Genomic DNA, 27,174 nt, shown 5'->3' on the forward strand with positions numbered 1-27,174 from the left:
AAGGTGCCAAAAACATGCATTGGAGACAAGATAGCATCTTCAATAAATGGTTCTGAGAAAACTGGAAATACATATGCAACAAAATGAAACTAAACCCCTATCTCTCCCCATGCACAAAACTTAACTCAAAATGGATCAAGGACATAGGAATAAAACCAGAGACCCTGCATCTCATACAAGAAAAAGTAAGCCCTCATCTCCATCATGTGGGATTAGGCCCCAACTTTGTTAATAAGACTCCTTTGGCACAAGAATTAAAATCAAGAACCAAATAAATGGGATGGTCTCAAACTAAAAAGTTTCTTCTCAGCAAAAGAAACAATCAGTGAGATGAATAGAGTGCCTATATCTTGGGAACAAAATCTTTACCCCTCACACATCAGATAGAGGACTAATCTCCAGAGTATATAAAGAACTCAAAAAGTTAAGCACCACAAAAACAAATTACCCAATCAATAAAGAGGCCCAGGACCTGAACAGACACTTCTCAGAAGATGATAAATAATTAATCAACAAATATATGAAAAAATGTTCACCATCGCTAGCAATTAGAGAAATGCAAGCCAAAACTACTCTAAGATTTCATCTCTCTCCAGTGAGAATGGCAGCTATTATAAAGACAAACAACAATAAATATTGGTGAGGATGTGGGGGAAAAGGTACACTCACACACTGCTGGTAGGACTGCAAATTGGTGCAGCCAATATGGAAAGCAGTATGGAGATTTCTTGGAAAATTGGGAATGGAATCACTATTTGACCCGGCTATCCCTCTCCTCGTTCTATACCCAAAGGACTTAAAAACAGCATACTACAAGGACACAGCCTCATCAATGTTTATAGCAGCACAATTCACAATAGCTAAACTGTGGAACCAACCTAGATGCCCTACAACAGATGAATGGATAAAAAAAAATGTGGCATATATACACAATGGAATATTACTCAGCAATAAAAGAGAATAAAATCATGGCATTTGCAGGTAAATGGATGGAGTTAGAGAAGACAATATTAAGTGAGGTTAGTTAATCTCAAAAAAACAAATGCCAAATGTTTTCTCTGATATAAGGAGGCTGATTCATACTGGGATAGGGAGGGGGAGCATGGGAGGAATAGACAAACTCTAGATAGGGCAGAGGGATAGGAAGGGAAGGGAGGGGAGGGGGCATGGGGTTAGAAATGACAGTGGAATGTGACGGACATTATTATCCAAAGTATGAAGATACGAATTGGTGTGAATACACTTTGTATACAACCAGAGATATGAAAAATTGTGCTCTATATGTGTAATAAGAATTGTAATGCATTCTGCTGTCATATATAAATAAAAACAATTAATTAAAAAAAAAGTCAAGGAGTAAGAAAAAGTTGAACTGGTTGACATCTTGAAGACTGTGGAGAAAACAGAACTCTCCTTGAGGGACAGATCAGGGACAACAGGAATGGAGAAGAAAAGTGGCACATTGGTTCAGAGAAAAGAAAAAGAAGAAAAGTAAATTGAGGCTTTGCTGGTGTTGTGGCTTCCTTTTAAGGTCTTTGTAAAAAATATTCCTACACAGTCTAAGTAAAAGCACTTATTAATAACTTATTTGAACACGGCACTATATCAAATGAAGCCACAAATAACACTAAGAATTGTAATCCAGCATAATAAGCTAATATGGAATGAAGCTTTGTTAACATACTGTTCTCTTGCTTCTGGATCCATCTTTTCATCATTCTTTTTAATCAAGTTCCAGAATTTTCTTAACTTAGGTGTCTTTTTTAATTCTAATTCCAATCGTGCCTGAAAAAGATATTGTTATGTTATCGATAACTTCAATATTTAAAAGGATAAAGACGAGATTAAGTATTAACAAGTTTTCTAGTACATGACTGAGGGCAATATCATAAAATCTAAAAGCAACAAAATAAACCTTGAAAACTAAGGAATAATTAATTCCTAAAATTCAATTCTAATACTTATTAATAAAAAAGAAACTGTCTTTTCTAGTCAAGATTTTAAGCTCAATGATAAACTTTTTTGTCTCAATTCAGTCTGAAAAATATCAACATTAACACTTGTGAGCATAATCTCAGATGACTGAAAAATATGAGTCTCAAACAATGAACATAAAGCAACTACCAAAAGTAAAAATAGAAATGCCATCAGTAAATTTTCTATTATGGCATTCACCACTTTTTAACATAAGCTTAAATTAGTCATATGTGCCTTATATTTTTATTCCATTAACTGCTACAGTGAATGAGTACACACATGTGAGTGTATACAGAAATAATCATGTGTAGGAAATACAATTAAGAATAAAGGGTCACACTGAAATTTCACAGTTTAAACTTTATTCCCTAAAATATGTAAATTTTATACATGCACATATACACAATAAAGATTTGGTAAAAAAAAAAAAAAATGAAAGTCATTAATATTACACATGATCCAGACCTTCTTCTTTAACTATATGTACATTTTAATCAAGGAAACAATAAAAATTCAAGTTTGCATATAGTCTTAGCCAAAAAAATATAATAAGGATAATAACCATATATTGCTAAAATTATCCCTTTTTCTATAAGCTCAATAGATAAAGGGATAATTTCTTTCTCTATAAGCTCTATTGATACTAAACTTATATTACAATATCAAAATTAGGTGAAACATGTATTAGGATACACATTAAAACTTTAAAATTATAAAAACTACATATATCATAAGTTAATGCATGGTAACTTCTAAGCAGGAAAAGGGATTTTTAGCTGACACTTTTATATCCATACTAAAGGTACACAATCTATCACATCTTCACTTACAACATATACATGCATAATATTCTGAAATTAGATACTTACAGGCTGTAAGCCCATCCACATTGGGAGGGAGATAAGCTGCTGTACTTGACTCCGTATCAAGTCTACTTCCTATTAAAGGTATGAAGCAAAAAGTCTATAAGCATTCTAGCATTTTCAACTGAATCTTTATACAGGGAGTGTTATGGCTTTTTAAGTCCTGTGGGGAAAACATGGCACCAATACTTGTAAATTAGTGATATTTTAATATTTTAAAAAGTTCAATACTCTGAACAACAGTTTTCATTATTAACTGATTTCATATCTTCAAATTCACCTACTCACAAAAATTTATAAATCCCAAATCAATAGCACAGAGCTTCAACAATTGTGAGTTACCTGATATGTACATACCTAGCTAAGGCTGAGATGACCCTATTTGAATTGCACTTCTCATACTACAAACAAGTATCCTTTTCGCAATCTATTTAGTGCTACTTTTGGGGAGTTATTGGGCTTTTCATTGGTGATTTCAGTGTTTAAAATGAATCTCCAAGAACAAAACTGAAGTGCTTCTAATGTTCAATAAGGCATTTTCTTTGTACTTTCTCCATGTTTGCTAGATAAGCCCATTCAGGAATGACCTGAGGGATAACTCACTCAGGAATAAAGTTACTGAATCAAAAATATGTATTAATAAGATGTCTTTAACAGACACACACATATAAAATAAGGTTATGCACTGATAGTTTGAAAAAAAAAATGCTGCAACCAGAGACTTGCAAGAACCTAACCCTACTTTTCCTCTAGGAGCCAGGGTTCATTATTAGCTTACTCAGGATTCAGTTATTTTATAGAACAAATGTAACTGCTTCAAATAAAGAAAGTTCACAGCATACTGAAAAAACATTTTCATTATAAATTGGCTTAATACCAGCACCAAACTACTGCTAACTAAACCTTGTTCTTGTTTAATTTCTCATAAAAAATTATGTCTACTTATATTTCTATTTGCTCTGTTTAATTAACATTAAAGAGGCAAAATTGGTATCTATTGGGGGTACCATCATTCTTTTCTATATGCCTTTACAAGATCAGAGTGAAGCAATACATAGAAACCAGCAATAATCATCCATCAATCAACATCCAATCTTCTGGATAAGAAAGAATTCTATGCATTCTCCTGAAAGGCTCTAAGTGCATTACCAATACAAAAACATTTATGTTTAAATAAATATGAGAAGTGGATATACCACTTCTCGTAAGAAGATACATAATCAATCAACAAATATATGAAAAAATGTTCAATATCTCTAGCAATTAGAGAAATGCAAATCAAAACTACTCTAAGATTTAATCTCATGCTAGTCAGAATGGCAGTTATCAAGAATACAAACAGTAAGTGTTGGTGAGGATGTGGGAGAAAAGGCACACTCATATGTTGCTGGTGGGACTGCAAATTGGTGCAACCTATCTGGAAAGCAGTATGGAGATTCCTTAGAAAACTTGGAATGGAACCACCATTTGATCCAGCTATCCCATTCCTTGGTCTATACCTAAAGCACCTAAAATCAGCATACTATAGTAACACAGCCACATCAATGTTTATAGCTGCTCAATTCACAATAGCCAAACCGTGGAACCAACCTAGATACCCTTTAATAGATGAATGGACAAATAAAATGTATATCTACACAATGGAATATAACTCAGCGATAAAAGAGAATAAAATTATGGCATTTGCAGGTAAATGGACAGAATTGGAGAATATTATCATGCTAAGTGAAGTAAGCCAATCCCCAAAATCCAAAGGCCAAATGTTCTCTCTGATAAGTGGATGCTGATTCACAATGGTGGCAGGGGGATGGGAAAATGGAGAAACTGTGATTGGACAAAAGGGAAGTAGGAGAGCGGAGGGGGTATGGGGACAGGAAAGATGGTGGATTGAGATGGACATCATTACTCTAGGTACACATATGACTGCACATACGGTGCAATGTTACATTGCATACAACCAGAGAAATGAAAATTTGTGCTGCAATTGTGTACAATGAATCAAAATGCATTCTGCTGTCATATATATATGTAATTAGAATGAATACATTTTAAAAATAAATAAATAATTAAATGTGAATATGCCTTTGGATAACCACAGAAGGGAAGATCAAATGAAATATTTTATTTTTTAGAAGATAATCTTGTAAAGGATGAAAGTTATCACACACATTTCCAAAGACCATCCAGTATTGTCTTTCAACAGTCAACTCAAAATACAACCCTCTTGCTGATGAGCCAGCCTGAGCATAAAGACTAAAAAGTACTGAAACTTTTTAGCATGCAGTTTGTGGCACAGATTTCATCAAAGTTCATACTGGTCAGCTGGGTGTAGTGGCGTATGCCTGTAATCCCAGCAGCTTACTCAGGAGGCTTACAGGAGGCTTGCGAGTTCAAAGACAGCCTCAGCAATAGTGAGGTGTTAAGCAACTCAGCGAGACCCCGTCTAAATAAAAATACAAAATAGGGCTAGGGATGTGACTCAGTGGTTGAGTACCCCTAAATTTAATCCCTGGTACCAAAAACAAAAAAAAAGTTCATACTAGTCAGACTCCGCTGTTTCTAATTTTTGTGTTCTCCCTTTGAATTTTCAGCTCTCATTATCATTTTTCTTAAAGTCTGCATAATAAATAAAGGAAGGATCAAGTACAAACTACTAAAAATGTGAACAATAATAAAAAATAAAGGATTAAGTATAAACTACTAAAAAGTGAACAAAATTTATAAAATTATTTTATTGATGTGATTTAAATCAAGCTTTTAGCATTATTTTTATTCCCCACATTTTTGTGTGAAAAGATGGCCACAAAGATAATCACATCTAAACTCAATCTAGAAGAACAAGAAAATATGAAAGCTTCCCTAAAACATTAAGTAAAATTACCAAACTATTGAAGCAATGATCAAGAAAAAGCAATAGGACTGTCTGTTCATGGAGTGAAAATTCACCATCATTTTCAGCTAATGCCGCTTTCAAGATGCACTTAAAGAAGAATGGGAAGTGGTCTGGCTTCTTCTTAAAAGTCTGAAAATAAAAATAAGAAGAATAAATACACTTTGAACTGGCTTATTCATGCATTTTTGTTCCTTAAAGCAACACAGTAGTTTTTTAGGAATCTCTTAACAAAATCAAAATAAAAAGATTATTTAAATATGGGTAAAGAGGCATTACATGCTTACTTATAATTAATGATAGCAATTCAAATACAGGTTTCTGACAGGAGAAACTTACAGAAATTGTTAGCTAGTAAGATAATGTCATTAATTCTTTTAGTTTTTTTTTTTTAAAGAGAGAGAGAGAATTTTTTTAATATTTATTTTTTAGTTTTCAGCGGACACAACATCTTTGTTTGTATGTGGTGCTAAGGATCGAACCCGAGCCGCACTCATGCCAGGCGAGCACGCTACCGCTTGAGCCACATCCCCAGCCCTAATTCTTTTAGTTTTTCTTGTGCAAACTATGCTTGTATTTAGCTTAAGTTTGTTTTCTTATTAAGAATCTGCAGTATTTTTAATTCCTTTGATTTGAACAAAGGAAACTACACCTTTAGCAAAAGTTAATTTTCACACTGTAATTAATCTCAGGGGCAGTTTCTCCTGCTTTATAATATGCTTTTCTTTCTTAACATGTAAATATATTCAAATCTCTTTGATCTACTTCCCCTTCTACTTACTGTAATAGGCAAGTGCTCCAAATGTGTGCTCCAACACTAGTTTCCATTAACTTCTCTAAACCAAACTTCCATCAATAAATACCACTCCCTTGATACTATCATGGCTGCCAAGTCCACTGAACCCAAGCATCAATTCCTTTTCACTGTACTGAAGGGTTCTCTTCCTTTGTTACTTAAACAGCAATGTTCCCATTCTTAGTCCCCATCTCACATTACTTTATGATATATTAATGATTGTAAATATACATCTTTAGTACAGATTTCTCTCCATAATGCTACATCTTTAGATTCCTCTCTCTACCAGGCAATTTCATTTAGTTATTACAATATTCATCTAGATAATACAAAGGCAATTCAAACTCAATGCCCTAAACTCAACTGCACAGTGTTATTCCCTCCAAAGTATTCCTCAACACATTTTCCTATCTTGGGAATGACACCATCATCTATTATATTCAGTTGCCCAAGTTTGGCAAATTATTGAAAATAATCCCCTTTCCTAATGATACTTTAACTAATTATCAAATCAGATCAATTCTACTTTCTAAATCTTCTATATCCTCTGAATCTGTACCATGGTCTCCCAATATTCACAAATTCATTTTCTAGGTTCTAGTTACCTGTGGTTAACAGCAGTTTGAAAATATTAAATAGAAAACTTAAAAATAAAAAAAAAGCTAACTGTCTTGACTTTTGAACATTGTCTAATTGTACTTATTAATATATAACTTTTTCCCAGCTTCTGATGTCTCTATAATTTATGTTATTTTCCAGTTCTAGCAAAGCAGAAAATTAACTCCATATTTATAATTTATATTTTTCAAATATAAATAACTTTTAATTTATAATTTTAAGTATAAATTAGTAGTGTTCACAGTACATTAGAAGTGTTGTAATAAAAAAAAAAGCCTGATATTATCTTTCACATGTCTACTCTTTTTCTTAATAGTAGTTTACTATTGGGTAAAGTTCTGCTCTAAAATCACATTTAATGTCTGTAAAAAGTTCTGCTACTTTGTAACAGTTTAAGTGGACAAAGTATAAAAGCCATGAAGTAATTTAAATGTTACCTCCCATGCAGGAACATTTTCTCTGAATTTCTCATTCACCATACAGCAGATGGACATTAAATAGGCCTTGCTAGATACCTCAGGAGAATAATTCATCCAGAGATAATTTTCAAGATACTGGCTGTAAAAATACAATGAATATTTCATTAATACCACTAGTCACTGCATTATATCACTCACTTGGAAAATCCTAACTATTTACATAGTCCTACACTTTCAAGTAATAAGATATCAAAGGTTATCAATATACATAATTATCATTATAAGATAAACAATAATGTCAGATAAATATCAGCTCTAAAACACAATAATATTAAGGGCACTTTTACAAATAAATGTATCTGAGACATCTGGCCTAATTCCTATCAGGAAAAAATGACTTCCAGAAACTAAGAAAGAGACTTAATCAAAAAGAGGCTTTGTAATTTTTAATTTACAAGGTATTCCACATCAGCAGTTTTCAATGTAAATGTAGCATTTCCCCCTCCAGATACCAAAATTCTTTTAAGACTTGTGTAAATACTCCTAAACAAATTTAAGTACTTCTGATTTCCAAAACACAATTAAGCCATTTCTTACCTTTCAAGGTAGTTATTAATATCAACTATTCTACTGGCTGTAAAATACTGTAAAGTGCTAACAAAAAAAAAGCAGGACAGTATTTGTTGTATGTAGTACTGGGGACAGAATCCAGGGCCTCAGGCCTGCTAGGTAAGAACTCTACCAATGAGTTACATTCCAGATCTTTATTTTATGTTAAAATGTTTTTAATAGTGCATTATAAGTATACATATTAATGTAATGTGGTTCGTTCTGACATATTACTACATGTGTGGAAAATACCTTGTTCCACATCAATCCTGAATACTTCCAATTTCCCTTCCTCCCTTCCCCACTCCCTGTCTCTATTACTGGTCTTCCTTCTATTTATTGTTTGTTTGTTTTTTAAATTGGTGCCTTATAGATATACATAAAGGTGGAATTCACTGGGGTATATTCATATACATTGAATAATTTGGTAAATTTCATTCCAGAGTTCCCACTTTTCCTGTCCTTCCTCCCTTCCTCTTGATCCCCTTCTTTTACTTCACTGATCTCCCTTTCATTTTCATGGGATCTTCTCCCCACTTTTCATCCTTATTTTGCACTAGCTTCTACATAATGAGAGAAAATATTTGATCTTTGCTTTTCTAGATTTAGCTTATTTTACTCAGCATGATAGTCTCTAGTTCCATCCATTTATTGGCAAATGTCACAATTTCATTCTTCTTGATGTTAAGTAAAACTCTATTGGGTATATATACCACAATTTCTTGACTCACTTGCTGTTGACAGGCCCCTACTCAGACCTTTAATTTATTTTTTGAACTCTGCCATAGGGTCTCCCCAAGTTGCCCAGGTACCTCAAACTTGTGTTCCTCAGCCTTCCAAATAGTCATTATGGTCATGTACCACCATACCTGGCAAAAAGCAGGACTTTGGCTCCTGCTTTCAATCATTACATATGCATAACTTTTCAAGCACACATATGCATACACAGATAATCATTTTAGATTCTACAGTTTTTCTACTTCCTTTTATGCCGCACCTCTGATAAAGCATTAATCTCTAGGATATATAAAGAACTCAAAAAAACTTAACACCAAAAACAAACAAACAAACAAAAAAAACCCCAATCAATAAATGGGCTAAGGAATTGAACAGACACTTCAGTGAAATACAATTGAGAAGAAATACAATTGATCAACAAATATATGAAAAAGTGTTTAACATCTCTAGCCATTAGAGAAATGCAAATCAAAACTACTCTAAGATTTCATCTCACTCCTGTCAGAATAGCAATCATGAAGAATATAGGCAAGAATAAATATTGGTGAAGATGTGGTGAAAAAGGTACACTCATACATTGCTGGTGGGATTGCAAATTGTTGCAACCACTATGGAGAGCAGTATGGAGATTCCTTAGAACTGGGAATGAAACCCCATTTGACCCAGCTATCCCACTCCTTGGTTTATACCCAAAGGACTTAAAATCAGCATACTATAATGACACAGCCACGTCAATGTTTATAGCAGCTCAATTCACAATAGTTAGACTATAGAACCAACCTAGGTGTCCCTCAATAGATGAATGGATAAAGAAAATGTAGTATATATGTTCAATGGAACATTACTCAGCTTTAAAGAGTGAAATTATGGCATTTTTCCAGTAAATGGTTAGAGTTGGAAAATATCATGCTAAGCGAAATAAGCCAATCCCACAAAACCAAAGGCCAAATAATTTCTCTAATATGCGGATGCTACTTCACAGTAAGGTGGCGGGGAAAGGGGCACCAGGGAGTTACCTTAGATTAGGTAAAGGGAAGTAATGGGAGGGGAGAGGATGTGGGGATACGAAAGATAACAGAATGAAACAGACATTGTTACTATATGTATATATGTGACTACATGACCAATTTGATTCTGCAACATGTACACTCAGAAAAATGAATTTGTATCCCATCTATGTATGATATATCAAAGTGCATAAATGCATTCTACTGTCACGTATAACTAATTAAATTAAAATTTTTTAAAAGTCTATCTACATCAGTATTTCCATGGACCTTTAGCAATCCTTCTTGGTTAATCTGTAACAACTTTAGTAAAATAATGGTCAAAAGAATATAAGAGACTTGAGTGCTATATCATAAATAGGTGTATCCTCAATGCATTCCTTTCTTATAAGTTTAAATTTTTTTATCCCGAATTATATCCTTTAGAATGTCTGTCATCAATGGTGTATTAACCTATCTTTGTTTGACATTGATTTCATAATAATTAAGCTGGGCACAGGATTCTAGGTGCATGGTGATATTTTCCCCACTAAGTAGGATAATGGAATGTCTCATTCCATTATATTCATTACTACAATTGAGAAGTCTATAATCAACTATTTGTTCTTCTTTAATGTCTTTTCCCTCCAGCACATTTTAAGATCTTCATTCTATCTTTATTGTTCTGCAGTGGCTCTGTTTATGATTTGCTATATTTCTGGAATTTAAAAGATTTGTGTTTCAAATCTAAATTTCTAAAATTTAAAATTCAAATCTAGAATTTCTAAAATTTCTTGATGTTCATCTTTTCTAAACTGCCACTTTCTCACCTCTCTGAATCCTTTCTGAAACTCCTATTAGACCTCATTCTAGCCTCTATTTCTCTGTTACTCTTAATCTTTGCTATTTTCTAGTTAATTTCCTCAGATCTCTCTTGCAGTTCATTAATTTTCTTTTTAGCTATATCTAACTTGATATTTAAATTTTCCCACTGAGTTTTTGAGTCTCAATGATTTTTATTTCCATTATTTTTATTTCCATTATTATTTCCTGAAGTCTGTTCATTTTTGATGTCTTATTTCTTGATCATATATTCTGTTTCTCCTTTTATACCCACACTAATTTTAAACAAAAAAAAATTGACAGTATGTTCAGGTATGTGGTGCGTGCCTGTGTTCCCAAAAGCTTGGGAGGCTGAGGCAGGAGAATTTTGAGTTCAAAGCCAGCCTCAGCAACTTAGTGAGGCCCTAAACAACTTAGTAAGACCCTATTACTAAAATATATATATATATAAAAGGACAAGGGAGGGGCTGGGGTTGTGGCTTGGTGGTAGAGCTCTCGCCTAGCATATGTGAGGCACCGGGTTCAAACTTCAGCACCCACATAAATAAATCAATAAAGGTACTGTGTCCATCTACAACACAAAAATTTTAAAAGGACAGGGGATGTAGTTCTATGGTGGTAAAGTGCCCCTGGGTTCAATTCCCAGTACCCAAAAAAACAAACAAAAAAAGATTTTACAGTGTGTATCAAGTATTTAATTATCCAAAGATATTTGGGAGAAGGAAGATTTCAGTCTGTTCTTTGTTGTTCACTCTTGCTTGGCCTAATCTTCTTTGTAATTTTGGACTGTGAACTCACCTTTATCAGGGTTTTTTATCTGTACAAGTATTTTGCAAAATGGTTGGAATACCTATCCTTCCAAAGTATCTTCATATTTATTTCTGCCAGATGCCCCAGGGATTTCACTAGCTTGCCATTTTTCTAATAGTAATGTCTTGTTCTGAGCAGAGCAAACTCAAAACCTATTCTTTACATTTTTCATACAAAGAAACAAAGGCAATAGTCAATGACTGGCCTCATATAATAGACATGGCCTTGACTCCAAACTACATCTCTTTCTCCAAACTTAAAGATTTGTTCAGTTATTCACGGATAGTATTTTAGCAGTTACACCAAATGCAATTGATATCATATATAAATAATACTACATCCTTCCTATGAATTTCATCAACAGAAAACTTTTTTTTTTTTTTTTTTTTTTGCCTTCACAAAAGGAGAGGATGCTTTTATTGAAACATCTTTTAAGAAAAGTGAGAGGTCAACTGGAAACAGTAACTTTGTGACCCTTTGTTTCATAAACCCATTGTTTCTTCTGAGAAGCTCAGAGTAACAGGAACTTGCTGCCTCTGCACCCCCAGTCATTGTTTTGTTCAGACGATATTGCAATGCTTCCATGACAACATATAAGATGCTACATTTTGCAAGACTCTAACTAGCTCACTGGAACTCTAGACAGAAAACTCATTTCCTCCTTTCTCAATTCACTTTCTAGTACCCAGCTAACTTCATGCCATCTCACTTTCTACTCCACCAAGAAACCCTAAATTACTCTTTATTACAAACTTTAGAATGGTTATGTCTAGAGACTGGTACAGAGAAAATGACATTCTTACATTGAAGATATACACAAAAGTTCCTAAAAGACAACAACCCACTTTTTCAGTTATTAAAAATCTTTAACTGTCATTGATAATTTCAGCGTGTTTTGTTATACAAAACACATCCTGCCAGTGGCTTAGACAAAGGAGAAAAATGGGAAGGGAAGTAGGACTGGAATAGGAAAAACAGTAGGATGAATCAGAACTAACTTTCCTATGTTCATATATGAATTCACCACCAATGAAATTCTACATCATGTACAACCACAAGAATGGATCCTAGTTAGAATAAGTTGTACTCCAAAATGTATGTATAATATGTCAAACTACACTCTATTGTCATGTATACCTAAAAAGAATTTTAAAAAAATCTTCATGTCCTCCTGGTGTCTTTACTCTACATGTCTGCTTAATCTTAATTGCATAACATTATCCTTTTGATTTGCTATAGTTTGGATCTTGCATAGCTTTCAAAAGACCATGTTTTATAGGCTTGGAATCCAGCCTGTGGTGTTATGGGGAGATCCTTAACCCTTTAGGAGGTGAGGCTTAGGGGAAGGAAGTTAGGTCACTGGAGGCATGCCCTTGAAAGAGATATTGGACCCTAGTGCCTTCCTCTCTCTTTGCTTCTCAGCTGCCATAAGGTGAACACACCTGTTCCATCATGTGTTCCTACCATGATTTATTATGCCACCACAGGTCTAAAGAAACAGGGCCAAGCAATTATGGTCTGAAACCATGAATCAAAATAAACCCTTTTGATTATCTCAGGTATTTTGTTAGAGCAACAAAAAGCTGGCTAACTTTTGAAAGGTGATGTGATACTATGGAAAGGACATATTTATCTAAGGACTAGGTAGGGTCTAATTTCTAGACTACAATTTTCTCCTCTATGATCAAAATGGGGTTACTGTGAAGATTTAATGAGATCATATTATAATACAGTTCTTAGTATGTAACTACCTCAACTTACTTTAAATCATAACTATAAACTTCAATTTCCTTCTTTAAGAATAAGACCACCTACTTCATGCCATTTTTATAAGGATTAAATCACTATACGTAGAGAATAAATATTATATATACAGAAGCCCTGACCTCTTATGCAAACCAGATCTCAACAGGTAGACAGAAGTGGAAAAACCATGAGTTTTGGCATTAGACATTGACATACCAGATCTCCCAATTACTTCATTGTAATATCTTTAACAAATTACTTCAGCTCTCTGATCCCAGATTCTTCTGGTAAATGGAAAGGATAATACTTTCTTTGCAGGACTGCTACTGAGTACTCTATAAATAAAAATGTTTAACACTATGCCTAGCACAAAGCAATAGTTCAATAAATGGTAAATATTACTATTATCAACAACAATCCTGGCTGTTATTTACAGTGTACTGGCCAAACCTAGTTTATAACATGATCTAATCTATCTTCACAATTTAAAGTTGTTCATTCTCTCTTATCTGAAATATTTATGTTATCAGTGGATAGGTTGAACAATGATGCATTGGTAACAGAAAAAAAAAGGCTATAGAATATATCCCCAATTTATTCAAAATGATCACTACAAACCAAGCAAGACAGAAACTGCTCAGCACATGCTACCTTATGCAGTGAGAAACACCACAAAATACAAGTTCTTCTGGTAACAGGGCATCTTTGGAAAAAAAGATACATATATATCCAAAATAAGCCAATCACAAAAATATAAATCCCCACAAATTTATTTTCTTTATTTTTTGTTGTTCTTGTTTATTGTTTTGGTGGTGGGGACTGAACCCAGGTCCTTGTGCAAGATAAGTATATACTCTACCTTATGCAAGATAAGTTATATTGTAAGTGGATAAACTTATTTTCTTAACTGCTCTTGGAGATATATTTAAAAAGTGGCTAAGACTTAAATCACATTATCATCTTTAACTTCATCAAAATAATTTCTTTTTTGGGGAAAGTGGAGGTTGAACTCAGGGGCACTCAGACCACTGAGCCACATTTCCAACCCTGTTTTGTATTTCCCAGCGACTCAGGATCTTGCTGAGTCACTTAGGGTCTTGCTAAGTTGCTAAGTCTGGCTTTGAACTCTTGACCCTCCTGCCTCAGCCTCCTGAGCCACTGGGATTACAGGCATGTGCCACCGTACCCAGCTAAAGTAATTTCCTTTTAACTCACCTAAATTCCAACAGCATTATCTTTCGGATGGCAAACCTAAAAACATAAAAATAAAAATAATTATATAATTATACAAAATTATTATTATTTAATAAACTAAGGTAAATAAAATGTTTAAACAGAAAACAAAATATTGCAGAGTTCTTAATGCAAATGGATTTTGAAATCTTTTAAAGATAAGTCATATCAGATCACAACTGTCAAAGGCTAACCCGTACAACTTGTACAAGGGCCTCACATATGTTAGGTACTCTATAACTGAGCTATACCCCCAGGTCTGTCTGAACAACTTCTTAAGCATTGACCATCATGCTTTTATTTCATGGGCATATTGATCTATGTCGCAAATTTGGAAGGCACATAGTCATTGGTCTTGACAGTGAACCTACAATATTAGAAAATACTTTGTAGAAATTACCAGATCTTTCTCTTCATTATACTGCCATTTTATAACACAAGTACTTTTGTTTTATATGAATAGCTGATACTACAGTCATGGGGTATCTCTCCAAAGGCAAGTTCAAATGCCACTAATTTAGTTTTATCCTCTTGTAATATTGGAAATAAACTACCCAGAACAGAACACTGCCACTAGATAATAGCTTCCAGCTTGAAAATTAAATGTATATGAATTATAAATTTAGTATCCCAGAAGACTATTATCCTGTCAAAATCGTATTCCACTGATTTCTGAGCTCTTAAATAGTTTCACTGAGCAAATAATGTCACAGAACTTTGCTGAGAATGAAGTGAAGATCTTTACTACAGGCAAAAATACAAAGATGGAACACTATCAAGGTATTGGCGGCTTCTACAGCCAGCTAGGCAGAAGAGTGGATGGAACACCTTGAATGACACACTCTACATCTCCAGCCTAACTAAAGTTGTACAAATAAGGCACTAGAAATCATTTCAGAAAAACTTCAAAGGTAAGTATGAAAAGTTCCAGTTGTATAACTTATCAATATTCACTGAGAGCAAGCATACAATGTACCCAACACTGTGCCACAAACTTAACATAAATTCCATTAAATTCTTCCAAAGGTGGACAATTTATATACAACAAGTTAGGTCCATTAACTGTATCAATAACTGAATCATATGAGAAAAAAGAGAGGAAAGGCAAAGGGAAATTCCTTTGCTGCCATAATTGTTCCTGCTTCTTTTCTTGGGATATAGTCATGCAAAATATGGGATCTGGGCTGGGATTGTGGCTCAGTGGTAGAGAACTTGCCTAGCATGTGTGAGGCACTGGGTTCAATTCTCAGCACCATATATAAATGAATAAATAAAATAAAGGTATTGTGTCCATTTATAACTAATAAAATTATATGAAAAAAACAAACTAACATGGGGTCTGGAGGGCTACAGCCTCCTGGTAATCACACAGGGAAAGCCAAAAAAATTATTTGAACACAGTGACAAGGGTACTGACATTATGAACTTCTGAACTATCTACTTCTAAGTTTATTATACAGATGATTAAAAAATAAATACTGTGAACAAAAGATGCCAGTTACAAAAGAATATATACTATGATTCTACTTATAGTTCAAAAACAGGCAAAACTATAGTTGTTGAGAGCCACAGTTTAGTCAGAATGACGCCTGGCATTTTTGCCAGAGGGAATGTTTGAAAGGTGTCTGCAATCGGAGGTCTGTTTGTGTGTTTCCACAGGGAGAACAGCAGCCGATTTGGATTTCAGAGAGATTAACTAAACGATTTCTACAGACCAAAAAGAAGATGATTTGGCTCAAATCCATAACAGCTGATATTCAGAACTCCAGTTTGGCTATTCTTACATCTGCGACAGTGATTCTCCCACACCTGGAGGCTAATGAATAATGAACACAATTAAGGCCTATTTCAAATGTAAGAAACCTTGAGGCTTACTTGTGGGAATACCTTCAGACTCATATGCAAGTTACAGGAAGAAGGATGGGATATCATAAGAAGAGTCAAACCCAGGTGGTAACCAGGATGCTTTTTTTTCCAATATCTATTTTATTATTGCCTTTTCCCACATCATGAAGTTCTATTTTATTTTTTGAGCTCATACAGACCTAGGTTAATGTTTTGCTGATTAGTTCTATTTTTTGACTGTGGAGTTTTTAAACATTGCAATGGAGATTTCACCTGTAAAAAGCTACAAGGCCTTTACTATTGTCTTATGTGTTGTATGTTATGTGTGCACACTTGTGTTTTGTGTTGTATGTCTGTATGTGCGTATGTCCATATATATGAGGAGCACTCATGAAAAAATGGATCCGAATTTTTTTTATTCACGTGATTTAAATGGTTTAATTTAAATTGGGTAAACAGCTGTTGAGGATTGTTCTAATATGTAAACAAAAAAGGAGGTCAACAGATCTGTTTGTTTACTTTCACCTTTCCTTTTCACTACATTTAATAATTCTGTTCAGGATAATGTAAATTGTTTAGAAAATTGCTTTCTTTTAGTGCCTGCTGGAATGTTACATAATTTTTTTTTTTTTAGCCATCATTGCCAGAATTCCTATCTTCATCCCAGTGCCGGTGAAGACAAAGATAAAACTAAACTACAGCTTCTTCAATAGCTATCACAGTAAACTGTATAAACTGATGCATCAATGAATAATAACTCAACAAGTGATGCTCAATCAAGTTGATTTACTTTGGGAGGAAATGGACATATTGATGGATTCCTCTGCTTTGAACTGCTTGCAGAACTTGCCTGGACTATGTATCACTTGCATGCATTGTGAACTATCTGTTGGTGCAGCGAATTGTGGTAGTGCTGGGGTATCTTTGCTGATGGTGTCATCGGTGGTATAATTTTTCCAAAAAGAGCCATCATTTGGCTTGGTACAGTAGCATTTTGCATCCTCCTCCCTTTCTGCTTGTGATGCTCTAAAATTTGGGGGCCAACAGAGGTGAGGCAAAGAACCTCACCCCCGCACTGGCACCAAGGCCAAATTTGGGAGCCAACAGAGGTGAGGCAAAGAACCTCACACCCCCACTGGTACCAAGGCCAAATTTGGGGGACAACAGAGGTGAGGCAAAGAACCTCACCCCCCCACTGATGCAAAGGCCTATCCACAAGTATGGCTGTATGCTGGTAGCCAATGACGGGTAAGATCCAATTACAATGGTACCAACCTAAGACAGGAGGCTGATGCCTTGAGGTCAGCTCATCCGATGACGGGTAAGGACCATATGTAGTACTGTACAACCTAAGACAGGCACGGTCCCTATGCCATATGCTTGTTGTTTAATTAAACAGAAGGGGGGAGATGTTGAGAGCCACAGTTTAGTCAGAATGATGCCTGGCATTTTTGCCAGAGGAAATGGTTGAAAGGTGACCCTGCTCCAGGATTAGGGCGGATCCTGCTGGGAATAGGGCGGCTCCAGGATTAGGGCGGATCCTGCTGGGATTAGGGCAGATCCTGCTGCCTCAGGCACCCGCTACTTGCTACTTTGGAGTTCCCGAGGGGTTCTGAGAGAATTGGTGCACCGAGCCCGGTGGAGGCAGGGTGTTCCCGGGAAGTGTGTGTAGAGGGCCGGAGAGAGTTCGGGAATAAAAAAGAGTTGCTGTTTGAACCTACAAGGCTTTGTGGCGGCTCGGTTATTTTGTGCCCAGCCAGACTGCAGCATATAGTATTCATAGGCAGAAGAACAAGCAAGGGGCTTTGGGAATATTGGCAACCTTCTATTTTGTTTTGTTTTCCTGTTGCTAAATTTTATAATAAAAGGGTTTATACATTTCAAATAAAAATTAATATACACACTGGTAAAGCAAATTGTTCTACAGGTAATTTTTTAAAGCATAAAAAGCAATTAAATAAATTCACAGTAGGATTAATAATCATACCAAAGTGTGCAAGAGATTGCTAAAAAAAAAATGGACTCTTGTCCTACTTAAGAACAGAGTATTGCACAAAAGCCAGAGAATCAGGAGTTAGTACAGTCCTTCCAACTACTGGAAAACATCTTGGGCAAGTTATTAAAACTTCTTGTACTAATTTCCTCATCCCCAACATCAGGATGATAATAATGTTTTAGGGTTATTGTGGGGATAAATAAGCTACTACATGGAAGGTACTTAGAAATAAGCTGGCATAAAGTTGGCACTGAACACATAACAATTATAACTTTTAATAGTTTACAAACTTGGATACATAAGTTTGCCAAATCTGACAATGCCAAGAATAGCAAAAATTAGTCAATTATGTAACATATACACATTAATTACATGACTGAGCAAGAAAGTCTTTTAGGAATTATCTAATTTTGAAAACCTAGAAGTGTTGTTGTTGTTTACATTATAAGAATACTAAGAACTAATTGTTATTTCCCAGATGCATTCTGGGTAAAATGGGGTTGAGTGCAAACAATATATATCATGAGAAGTTTAATTATCATATCAAGAGAACCTTGTGGATATATACAGACTATTTTGATAGCCTACTAATAGGTTAATAAATACATCAAGCCATTTCCCCAATATGGAAGGTGCCACATAGCTCAGAAAAACAATTTGCTCAGGCACTAATCTAAAACACTGTTCATTTACATTTTAAACACATACTCTGATTTATGTGTTGATCTTAGTATTCAAAAATGTATATAAGATGAGAAAATGGCTATTAAAAGTGCCATTGTAAATCTATGCCAAGTTCCAACAGTAACAGTTAAAGATAATGCAGCCAATGTGGCTTTTTAAAAAAAAAAAAAAAACCACTGGTAGCTTTTAGTCATTTTACTACAAAAGGTCTTTCAGGAAGAAAATACTAATAGCAAGAATTTAAATGCTGGGGGAGGGGTGGGCTAGGGTTGTGACTCAGCGGTAGAGTACTTGCCTCGCACATCCAAGACCCTGGGTTCAATCCTCAGCACCACATAAAAATAAATAAGTGAAATAAAGGTATTGTGTCCAATTACAACTAAAAAATAAATATTAAAAAAAATACTTAAATGGGAGGAAAAAAAAACTATCCAGTGCAGTGAAAGGTGTGTTATTATAGGGGAAAAAAGCATACACACAGATATATACAAACTCTCACTCCTAGAACTTATCTACCTACTCATCTTCAAATCTCCTCAGGCAATTTTATGCACACTCATCCTCAGATGAAGTCCTGTCATATACCTGCTCAAATTCCAAATTTTTAAAGAGGATTTGTCTGATCATTCTATCTAAAATAGAAGCCCGTGTCACTATCTACACTTTAATTCACAGCACTTAATATATCCTACATTATATTTGTGTGTTCCTTCTCTGTCTCCCCATACCCTACCTCCCTCATCTGCTAGAATGTAAATTCCAAGGAGATGATGGTCTCTATGCTGTTCATTGTGGTACTTTCAGCATGGTAATGACGGCTGATACAAAGTAAGCTCAAATCAGTCTTTCCTGAGCTCTACGCCTAGACACCCAACTACTTATTCTATATTTCCATCTGCATGGCTAGAAAATTGAATTCAAGATAACCAAAATGGAACTAATGATCTTCACCCAGTCCCAACCTCAACAACAATGGCATGTCAGCAATGGCACCACTAATCACTCAGTGACTTAAACAAAAACTAAGGGGTCATTTCTCCATTTTCTTCACCCACTGCATCTAACTATCAAGTCTCTTCACTTCTATCTTTCTCAAATTGATGACTTCTCGCCTTTCTAACTTTGAATATTTTTCAGACATGATATGAAATTAGCATAACGAAATAACCAGAATCTCTGCGTTTACTCTTTCACATTTCCTCAAAAACCAAATAAACTATGGGATTTAATCCATGTAATGTTAGCCAAAAATTAAAAGGCAAAGAAATAATTTATGACTCCATTCCCTTCAGTTTCTCTGGCCACCATCTCCCAATGACCAATGCAGAGAAGGGAGGGAAAAAGTCCAAAGTTCCAATCACAGTTAGAAGCTCAGACAAGCTCCAATTTGGTCCAGCCATAATCCCAATGTACAAAAATTAAACTACTTCCTACCTTGACTGGACAATCTCCTTCTCATATATTTCTTCAATAACCTGTTACCAAAATTACAAAAATGTATTAGTATCTCAAACAACTTTTTTTAGACCCTGATAGTTTTCAACCACACAGTGATGCTCTAAATAAAATTGATACAAAATTACAAACTACCACATAGTGTTGCTGTAAATAACACAGAACATGTACATAATTAATATAAATTCTGACACATGATGAACTTTTAATAAATGTTATCAGGAGGAGCAAAAGTAATAGTTGTACTAGTAGTAAAAAATTAAATACACACATACAACCACCCAATCTCTACTGTAAAAGACTACAACATCTTAACAGTACAGAAAGTATTTGTCAAATAAATGTTTGAAGGTGACAGAGATGGAGATTACAGATCAAGCAAGTCTTATTCAATCTAGAGTATTCTCTGTTATTGTTTTTCTTTTATCAACATTCAAACTAAATAATAAAACAAAGGGCGTGAATCACTTTAAGTATCAACTTGTAATGAAGTTCTTCTGAATAGGCATACATGGCTTTATCTAGAAGTATCTAGTATGAACTAAAATGATCTGGATATGAGTTGAATTGCTAAAAAGCTTAATCTAATTAGTTTAAACTCAATCTAGTAGTCCCATCAGGATATTTTCATCATTTATGCAAAATTACTCCAAGGACTCCTGGCCCCAACAAATACAAATGTAAAAATACACAGACAAGTTATAGGAAGACAAAGTAAACCTGCTGATAATCAAAAGTAATTAACAGCTGGGCATGGTGGCGCACACCTGTAATCCCCAGTGGTTCAAGACACTGAAGCAGGAGGATGGAGAATTCAAAGCTGGCCTCAGCAATGGGCAGGTGCTAAGCAACTCAGTGAAATAAAATACAAAATAGGGCTCTAAATACAATACAAAAATAGGGCTAGGGCTGTGGCTCAGTGGTTGAGTGCTGGAGCTCAATCCCCAGTACCCTCCCCACAACCTGCAAAAAAGTAATTAACATATGCCATGTTTATAGATATTCTACTGATGAAAGGATTACCAGAACAACAAAAATACATTGATAAATTAAATATTTAAGTTCAAATAATGAAATACATTTTAAGCTAAGAGGTTCATATCACAAAGAGTTCCTAAAGCATCATAGTACAATTTTGTAACAGCAGAACTTAAAAGTTTTAGTCTTCATTACTTGTCTTTTTTTTTTTTTTTTTTTTTTGGTACCAGGGATTGAACTCAAGGGCACTCAACCACTGTGCCACATCCCCAGCCCAATTTTATATTTTATTAAAGACATGGTCTCAATGAGTTTCTTAGCACCTCGCCATTGCTGAGGCAGGCTTTGAATTTGTGATCCTCCTGTCTCAGCCTCCTGAGCTGCTGGGATTACCTATGTGCTAGGCTATGCCCAGCCTTCATTACTTGTTTAATCATATGCAATATATCAACAACATTTACTTTATAGAAAGATCGCTTTTATTTTTGTTTGTTTTCTTATTTTTTGTTTTGCTAAGTTTTCCTTTTCTTTTTTTTTTGATTTTTATTTATTTTTTTTTAGTCATACATGACAGTAGAATGCATTTTGATATATAATACATACATGGAATGTACATACATCAATCATATTGTCTATTCTATTTTGCTGCCCTTCCTATCCTCCTACTCCTCCCCTCCTCTCCCATCCTTTCTCTCTATCCAATCTAATGTGACACACTTTTTTTTCTTTTACTCATTACAACATCATATATGTATTCTGTATAACAATGAGGTTCTCCTCCCATCTTCTGTGCAACTCCCCTTCTCCCTCTTTTTCCCTCCCACCTCTCTTCCCTATTAAGTGGTAGTTGTCTTCTCATGCTCTTCCTCCCTATCCCATTTTGAGTCACCCCCCTTCTATCAGAGAAGACATTCGGCATTTGTTTTTTAGGGATTGGCTAACTTCACTTAGCAAAATCTGCTCTAATGCCATCCATTTGCCTGCAAATGCCATGATTTTATTATTTTTTAGTGCTGAGTAATATTCCATTGTATATAAATACCACATTTTTTAATCCATTCATCTATTGAAGGGCATCTAGGTTGGTTCCACATTCTAGCTATTGTGAATTGTGCTGCTATAAACATTGATGTGGCTGTGTCCCTGTAGTATGCTCTTCTTAGATCTTTTGGGTATAGTCCGAGAAGGGGAATAGCTGGGTCAAATGGTGGTTCCATTCCCAGTTTTCCAAGGAATCTCCATACTGCTTTCCAAATTGGCTGCACCAATTTGCAGTCCCACCAGCAATGTATGAGTATACCTTTTTACCCCGCATCCTCGCCAGCACTTATTGTTGTTTGACTTCATAACGGCTGCCATTCTTATTGGAGTGAGATGGTATCTTAGAGTAGTTTTAATTTGCATTTTCTGATTGCTAGAGATGGTGAGCATTTTTTCATGTATTTGTTGATTGATTGTATATCCTCTTCTGAGAAGTTTCTGTTCAAGTCCTTGGCCCATTTGTTGATTGGGTTATTTGCTTTTTTGTTGTTTAACTTTTTGAGTTCTTTGTATACTCTAGAGATTAGAGCTCTATCTGATATTTGAGGGGTAAAAATTTATTCCCAGGATATAGGCTCCCTATTCACCTCGCATATTATTTCTCTTGCTGAGAAAAAACTTTTTAGTTTGAATTCGTCCCATTTGTTGATTCTTGGTTTTAACTCTTGTGCTATAGGTGTCTTATTAAGAAATTTGGGGCCTGCCCCCACGTGATGAAGATTAGGACCAACTTTATCTTCTATTAGACGCAGAGTCTCTGGTCTGATTCCTAGCTCCTTGATCCATTTGGAGTTGACTTTGTGCATGGTGAGAGAAAGGGATTCAATTTCATTTTGTTGCATATGGATTTCCAGTTCTCCCAGCACCATTTGTTGAAGATGCTATCCTTTCTCCATTGCATGTTTTTAGCACCTTTGTCTAATATAAGGTATTTGTAATTTTGTGGATTTGTCTCTGTGTGCTCTATTTTGTACCATTGGTCTTCCAGCCTGTTTTGGTGCCAGTACCATGCTGTTTTTGCTACTATTGCTCTATAGTATAGTTTTAAATCTGGAATCACGATACCACCAATTTCACTCTTCCTGCTTAGAATTACTTTAGCTATTCTGGGTCTCTTGTTTTTCCAGATGAATTTCATGATTGCTTTTTCTATTTCTGCAAGGAATGTCATTGGGATTTTGATGGGAATTGCATTGAATCTGTAAAGTGCTTTTGGTAGTATGGCCATCTTAATAATATTAATTCTACCAATCCATGAGCAAGGTAAATCCTTCCATCTTCTAAGGTCTTCTATTTCTTTCTTCAGGGTTCTGTAGTTTTCATTGTATAGCTCTTTCACGTCTTTTGTTAAGTTGATTCCCAGGTATTTTATTCTTTTAAATAATCTATTTTAACAAGAATTAACCCTACAATTAAAAAGTTTTCCTTTCACTTATTCTAAATTGCTTAAACTGTTAAGTCCATCCCTTACTAAATACGGGTTCTTAGTCATCTTTTCTTATTTTTTCCAAATTTTTTTATTGGTGCCTTACAGTCATACATAATCATGGGATATGTTGTTACGTATTTGTACCTGCACACAATACAACAATATGATTTAGCAATACAGCAATATCACTCCCCAGCTTAGTCATGTACCTCACTAAACAATTCCCACTCCGTCTTCCATTATTACAGAACTTTATCTCAGTTTATCAGCTTAACAATAAAAAGAGAAAACAATAGACTGTATCCTAAATGAATTACCAAAAAACTTATACAAAAATTTCTGTATATTTACAAAAATATTCATTACATGGTCATTTAATCAATTTAAAATAGCCTAAGAATCTATAAACAGGAAAATGTTTAAACAAATAACATATGAATAATTTTTTTAAAGCTAAAAGTAAAAAAAAAATAACAAAGGCTATCTCTGGGTACTGACTTTTATTTTCTTATGTGTAACATTTTAATTTTTTTTACTTGTTCTAATTAGTTATATGTGATAGTAGAATGCATTTTGACACATCATACATAAATGGAGTATAACTTCTCATTCTTCTGGTTATAAATGATGTAGAGTTACAAAGGTCATATATGCACATAGGGTAACAGTGTCCAATTCATTCTACTATCATTCTTACTTTCATACCCCCTCCCTTCCCCTCATTCCTCTCTGTCTAGTCCAAAGTATTTCTACTCTTCCCTAGTCACCGCCATGTAACATTTTTATTTTCCAAATTTTCTAACATAAGTAATTATTAGTTTGATAATCAAAAGCTATATTTTTAGCTTTTAAAAAAATTATGGAGGGCTGGAGTTGTGGCTCAGTAGTAGAGTGCTCGTCTAGCATGCACAAGGCACTGGGTTTGATCCTCAGCACCACATAAATGTAAAATAAAGATATTGTGTCCAACTAAAAAAAAAACTTAAAAATAAATATTAATAAAAATACAGAAAGCTTTTGTTGAATTAACCATTAAAAAAGAGAAACAAAAAGCATATCTACTCATAAGAAAAGTATTGCAAACCAAAAATTCTTACCTTTATGTCAAAAGGTGATTTTTTCTTGATGTGAGGAGCCCAGTATTTACATGCTAACTGTAAAAGTAAACATTATAAACAGTAAGTTCATAGATTCATATCACTTTTGAGCTAGAAGACAAAAATCATTTAAGGAAAAGCTGTTTCTTAAAGCAGTACTAGTACTGGGGGGACAGAACAACTCTAAAGGGATAATACAGATACCTGGGTATGCAGGTTAGTAGCATCCTCTACCACAACCAATGAAATGCCAGTAGTGCTGTGCACTGCAATTTGCCATTGTGATTAAAAAAAAAAAAAAAAAAAATCAAAACATACCTATACCTCCCTTCAACTAGAACTAAGAAAACTATATGACTAGGTCAAAAACCAGAGTTTAATAATATAGCTTTATATAATCACTAAACACCCAGACAGACATAAAGAAAATCTTAAAAGAAAAAAAAAAAAAACCCTTTAATTTATAAGCTAGTTATTACAGAGAATATAGGAGTTGGTATGTTATATTTCAGCAGTGAGTTTCACTTGGAAATTTAAATTAATATAAATAATCTCTTCAGATACTTAGATGGATTATATAACATCAAAGAAACAACATGTTATTATTTTTTTAAAAAACTAAATTACAATCTCTTAAAAAAACAGAAAACTTTGACAAGCATGAAGACTCAATATATTTATAAAAATGTGACTTTGCACACTGGAGGCACCCAAATAATGTTTGACGGATAAATGCTGGATGAAAGGATGGAAGGACATAAGAAGTAACACCTTACATGTTACCACTTACTTCTCTAAGGCTTTCCTCAATCCTACCTGATAACTCTAACTTCCTTCTCTTTGTTTTGTAAATAACTTCATTATAGTCTCATTTTTGCATACTGTGATCATTTGACTGCTTGATTTTCTTCCAGACTTAACCGGAACATTTAGCAAATGGAACCTACATCTTCAATTCTATACTTTAGCACCTAATGGCCAGCATACTTACAGAGCCTCTAAAACAGTTGAGACTCTAAGGAAAAGTCTCTAAAAACAAAATTGCAACTGCCCACTTAAATGCCACTTACCCAAAGTTATCAAACATACTCCAACCTAACACTTCTGTGATATCCTCATTTCCTCCTTCTGGGCATCATACAAACTCAACCATCCTCTCCTTATACCATACCCTTAAGAAAACTGAGTCTAACTTGTTTTAATGGATTCATGAATTTACAAATGTTTTAAATCCTATCTTCTGACTGAAACTGCCTCCAAAACATAGGAATTTGATTAATAATCCAGCAAATGTTTATTAAACATTTGCCCTGTCTCCTTTCTCTGAATTTTTCCTCTTCCTTGGAGTCTAATCTGTGATCTCTCAGATACCACCACTTTCATGTACATCCTGCCTACCCCTAAACTCTCTAGCCTCACATAAGAGAAAAACTTACCATTATCAACTTAATATAGCTATGACAGTACAGATTGTTCAAGATAAACCTATTGAAAGTCAAAAAGGAAAAAATACAGTAGTATAACAAAATTCAGATCTTTGAATTAAATTTTAACCTCTCAATATCATTTATTAAATAAATAATTAAAAACAGCTTCTCTGGCTAGATGCTCAGAAATTAGGAGAAAGAAGAGGAGGAGGAGGGGCTGGAGTTGTGGCTCAATGGTAGAGCGCTTGCCTAGCATGTGTGAGACACTGGGTTCAATCCTCAGCACCACATAAAAATAAATAAAATAAAGGTATTGTGTTCATCTACAACTAAAATAAAAATTTTAAAAAGAGGAAGAGAAGGAGGAGACAAAAGAGGAAGAGGAGGAGGGAGAAGAAGGAGAGGCAGAAGAGGACCAGGAGGAGGAGAAGTAATTGAGGCCCAAGATGTCCTCCCTATCTTGAAAACCAATTTGTCTACTTCCCTATCTATATTTCAAAGTCCATCTCAAATGGCACTTTCTCAATGAGAAGAATCTCTCTGGAAATTCTTTCCTTAGGCAAATGAAATTATTTTAAATTCTATTCTCAAGGCACTTCCCTCACATCTCTACTCTGGCATTTCTCACATTAAACTAGGACAAGTTCTTTTAAATTTCTTAAAGTCTCCATCTGAAGACTGTGAACTCCCTCAA

The 27,174-nt window shown here is 34.6% G+C and overlaps 1 protein-coding gene and 1 long non-coding RNA gene across 2 annotated transcripts in view; one reads left to right on the forward strand and one right to left on the reverse strand.

Annotated features, from left to right (window-relative positions):
- LOC139704716 (uncharacterized) overlaps nucleotides 1–16,484 on the forward strand; it is a 193,953-nt gene extending 177,469 nt beyond the window's left edge. Inside the window, exon 3 of the long non-coding RNA XR_011706655.1 lies at nucleotides 16,188–16,484. This is a non-coding gene — a long non-coding RNA (uncharacterized lncRNA). The remainder of the gene's footprint in view (nucleotides 1–16,187) is intronic.
- Aqr (aquarius intron-binding spliceosomal factor) overlaps nucleotides 1–27,174 on the reverse strand; it is a 110,371-nt gene that overhangs the window by 80,414 nt on the left and 2,783 nt on the right. The window contains exons 2-8 of the mRNA XM_027925733.2: nucleotides 25,054–25,110; nucleotides 20,488–20,528; nucleotides 14,511–14,546; nucleotides 7,582–7,702; nucleotides 5,722–5,862; nucleotides 2,847–2,915; nucleotides 1,685–1,785 (exon numbers count right to left, since the gene is read on the reverse strand). Coding sequence (XP_027781534.1) covers nucleotides 1,685–1,785; nucleotides 2,847–2,915; nucleotides 5,722–5,862; nucleotides 7,582–7,702; nucleotides 14,511–14,546; nucleotides 20,488–20,528; nucleotides 25,054–25,110 — 566 coding nt within the window. The remainder of the gene's footprint in view (nucleotides 1–1,684; nucleotides 1,786–2,846; nucleotides 2,916–5,721; nucleotides 5,863–7,581; nucleotides 7,703–14,510; nucleotides 14,547–20,487; nucleotides 20,529–25,053; nucleotides 25,111–27,174) is intronic.

Source organism: Marmota flaviventris, chromosome 2, assembly GCF_047511675.1.
Source record: "Marmota flaviventris isolate mMarFla1 chromosome 2, mMarFla1.hap1, whole genome shotgun sequence".
NCBI lineage: Eukaryota > Metazoa > Chordata > Mammalia > Rodentia > Sciuridae > Marmota > Marmota flaviventris.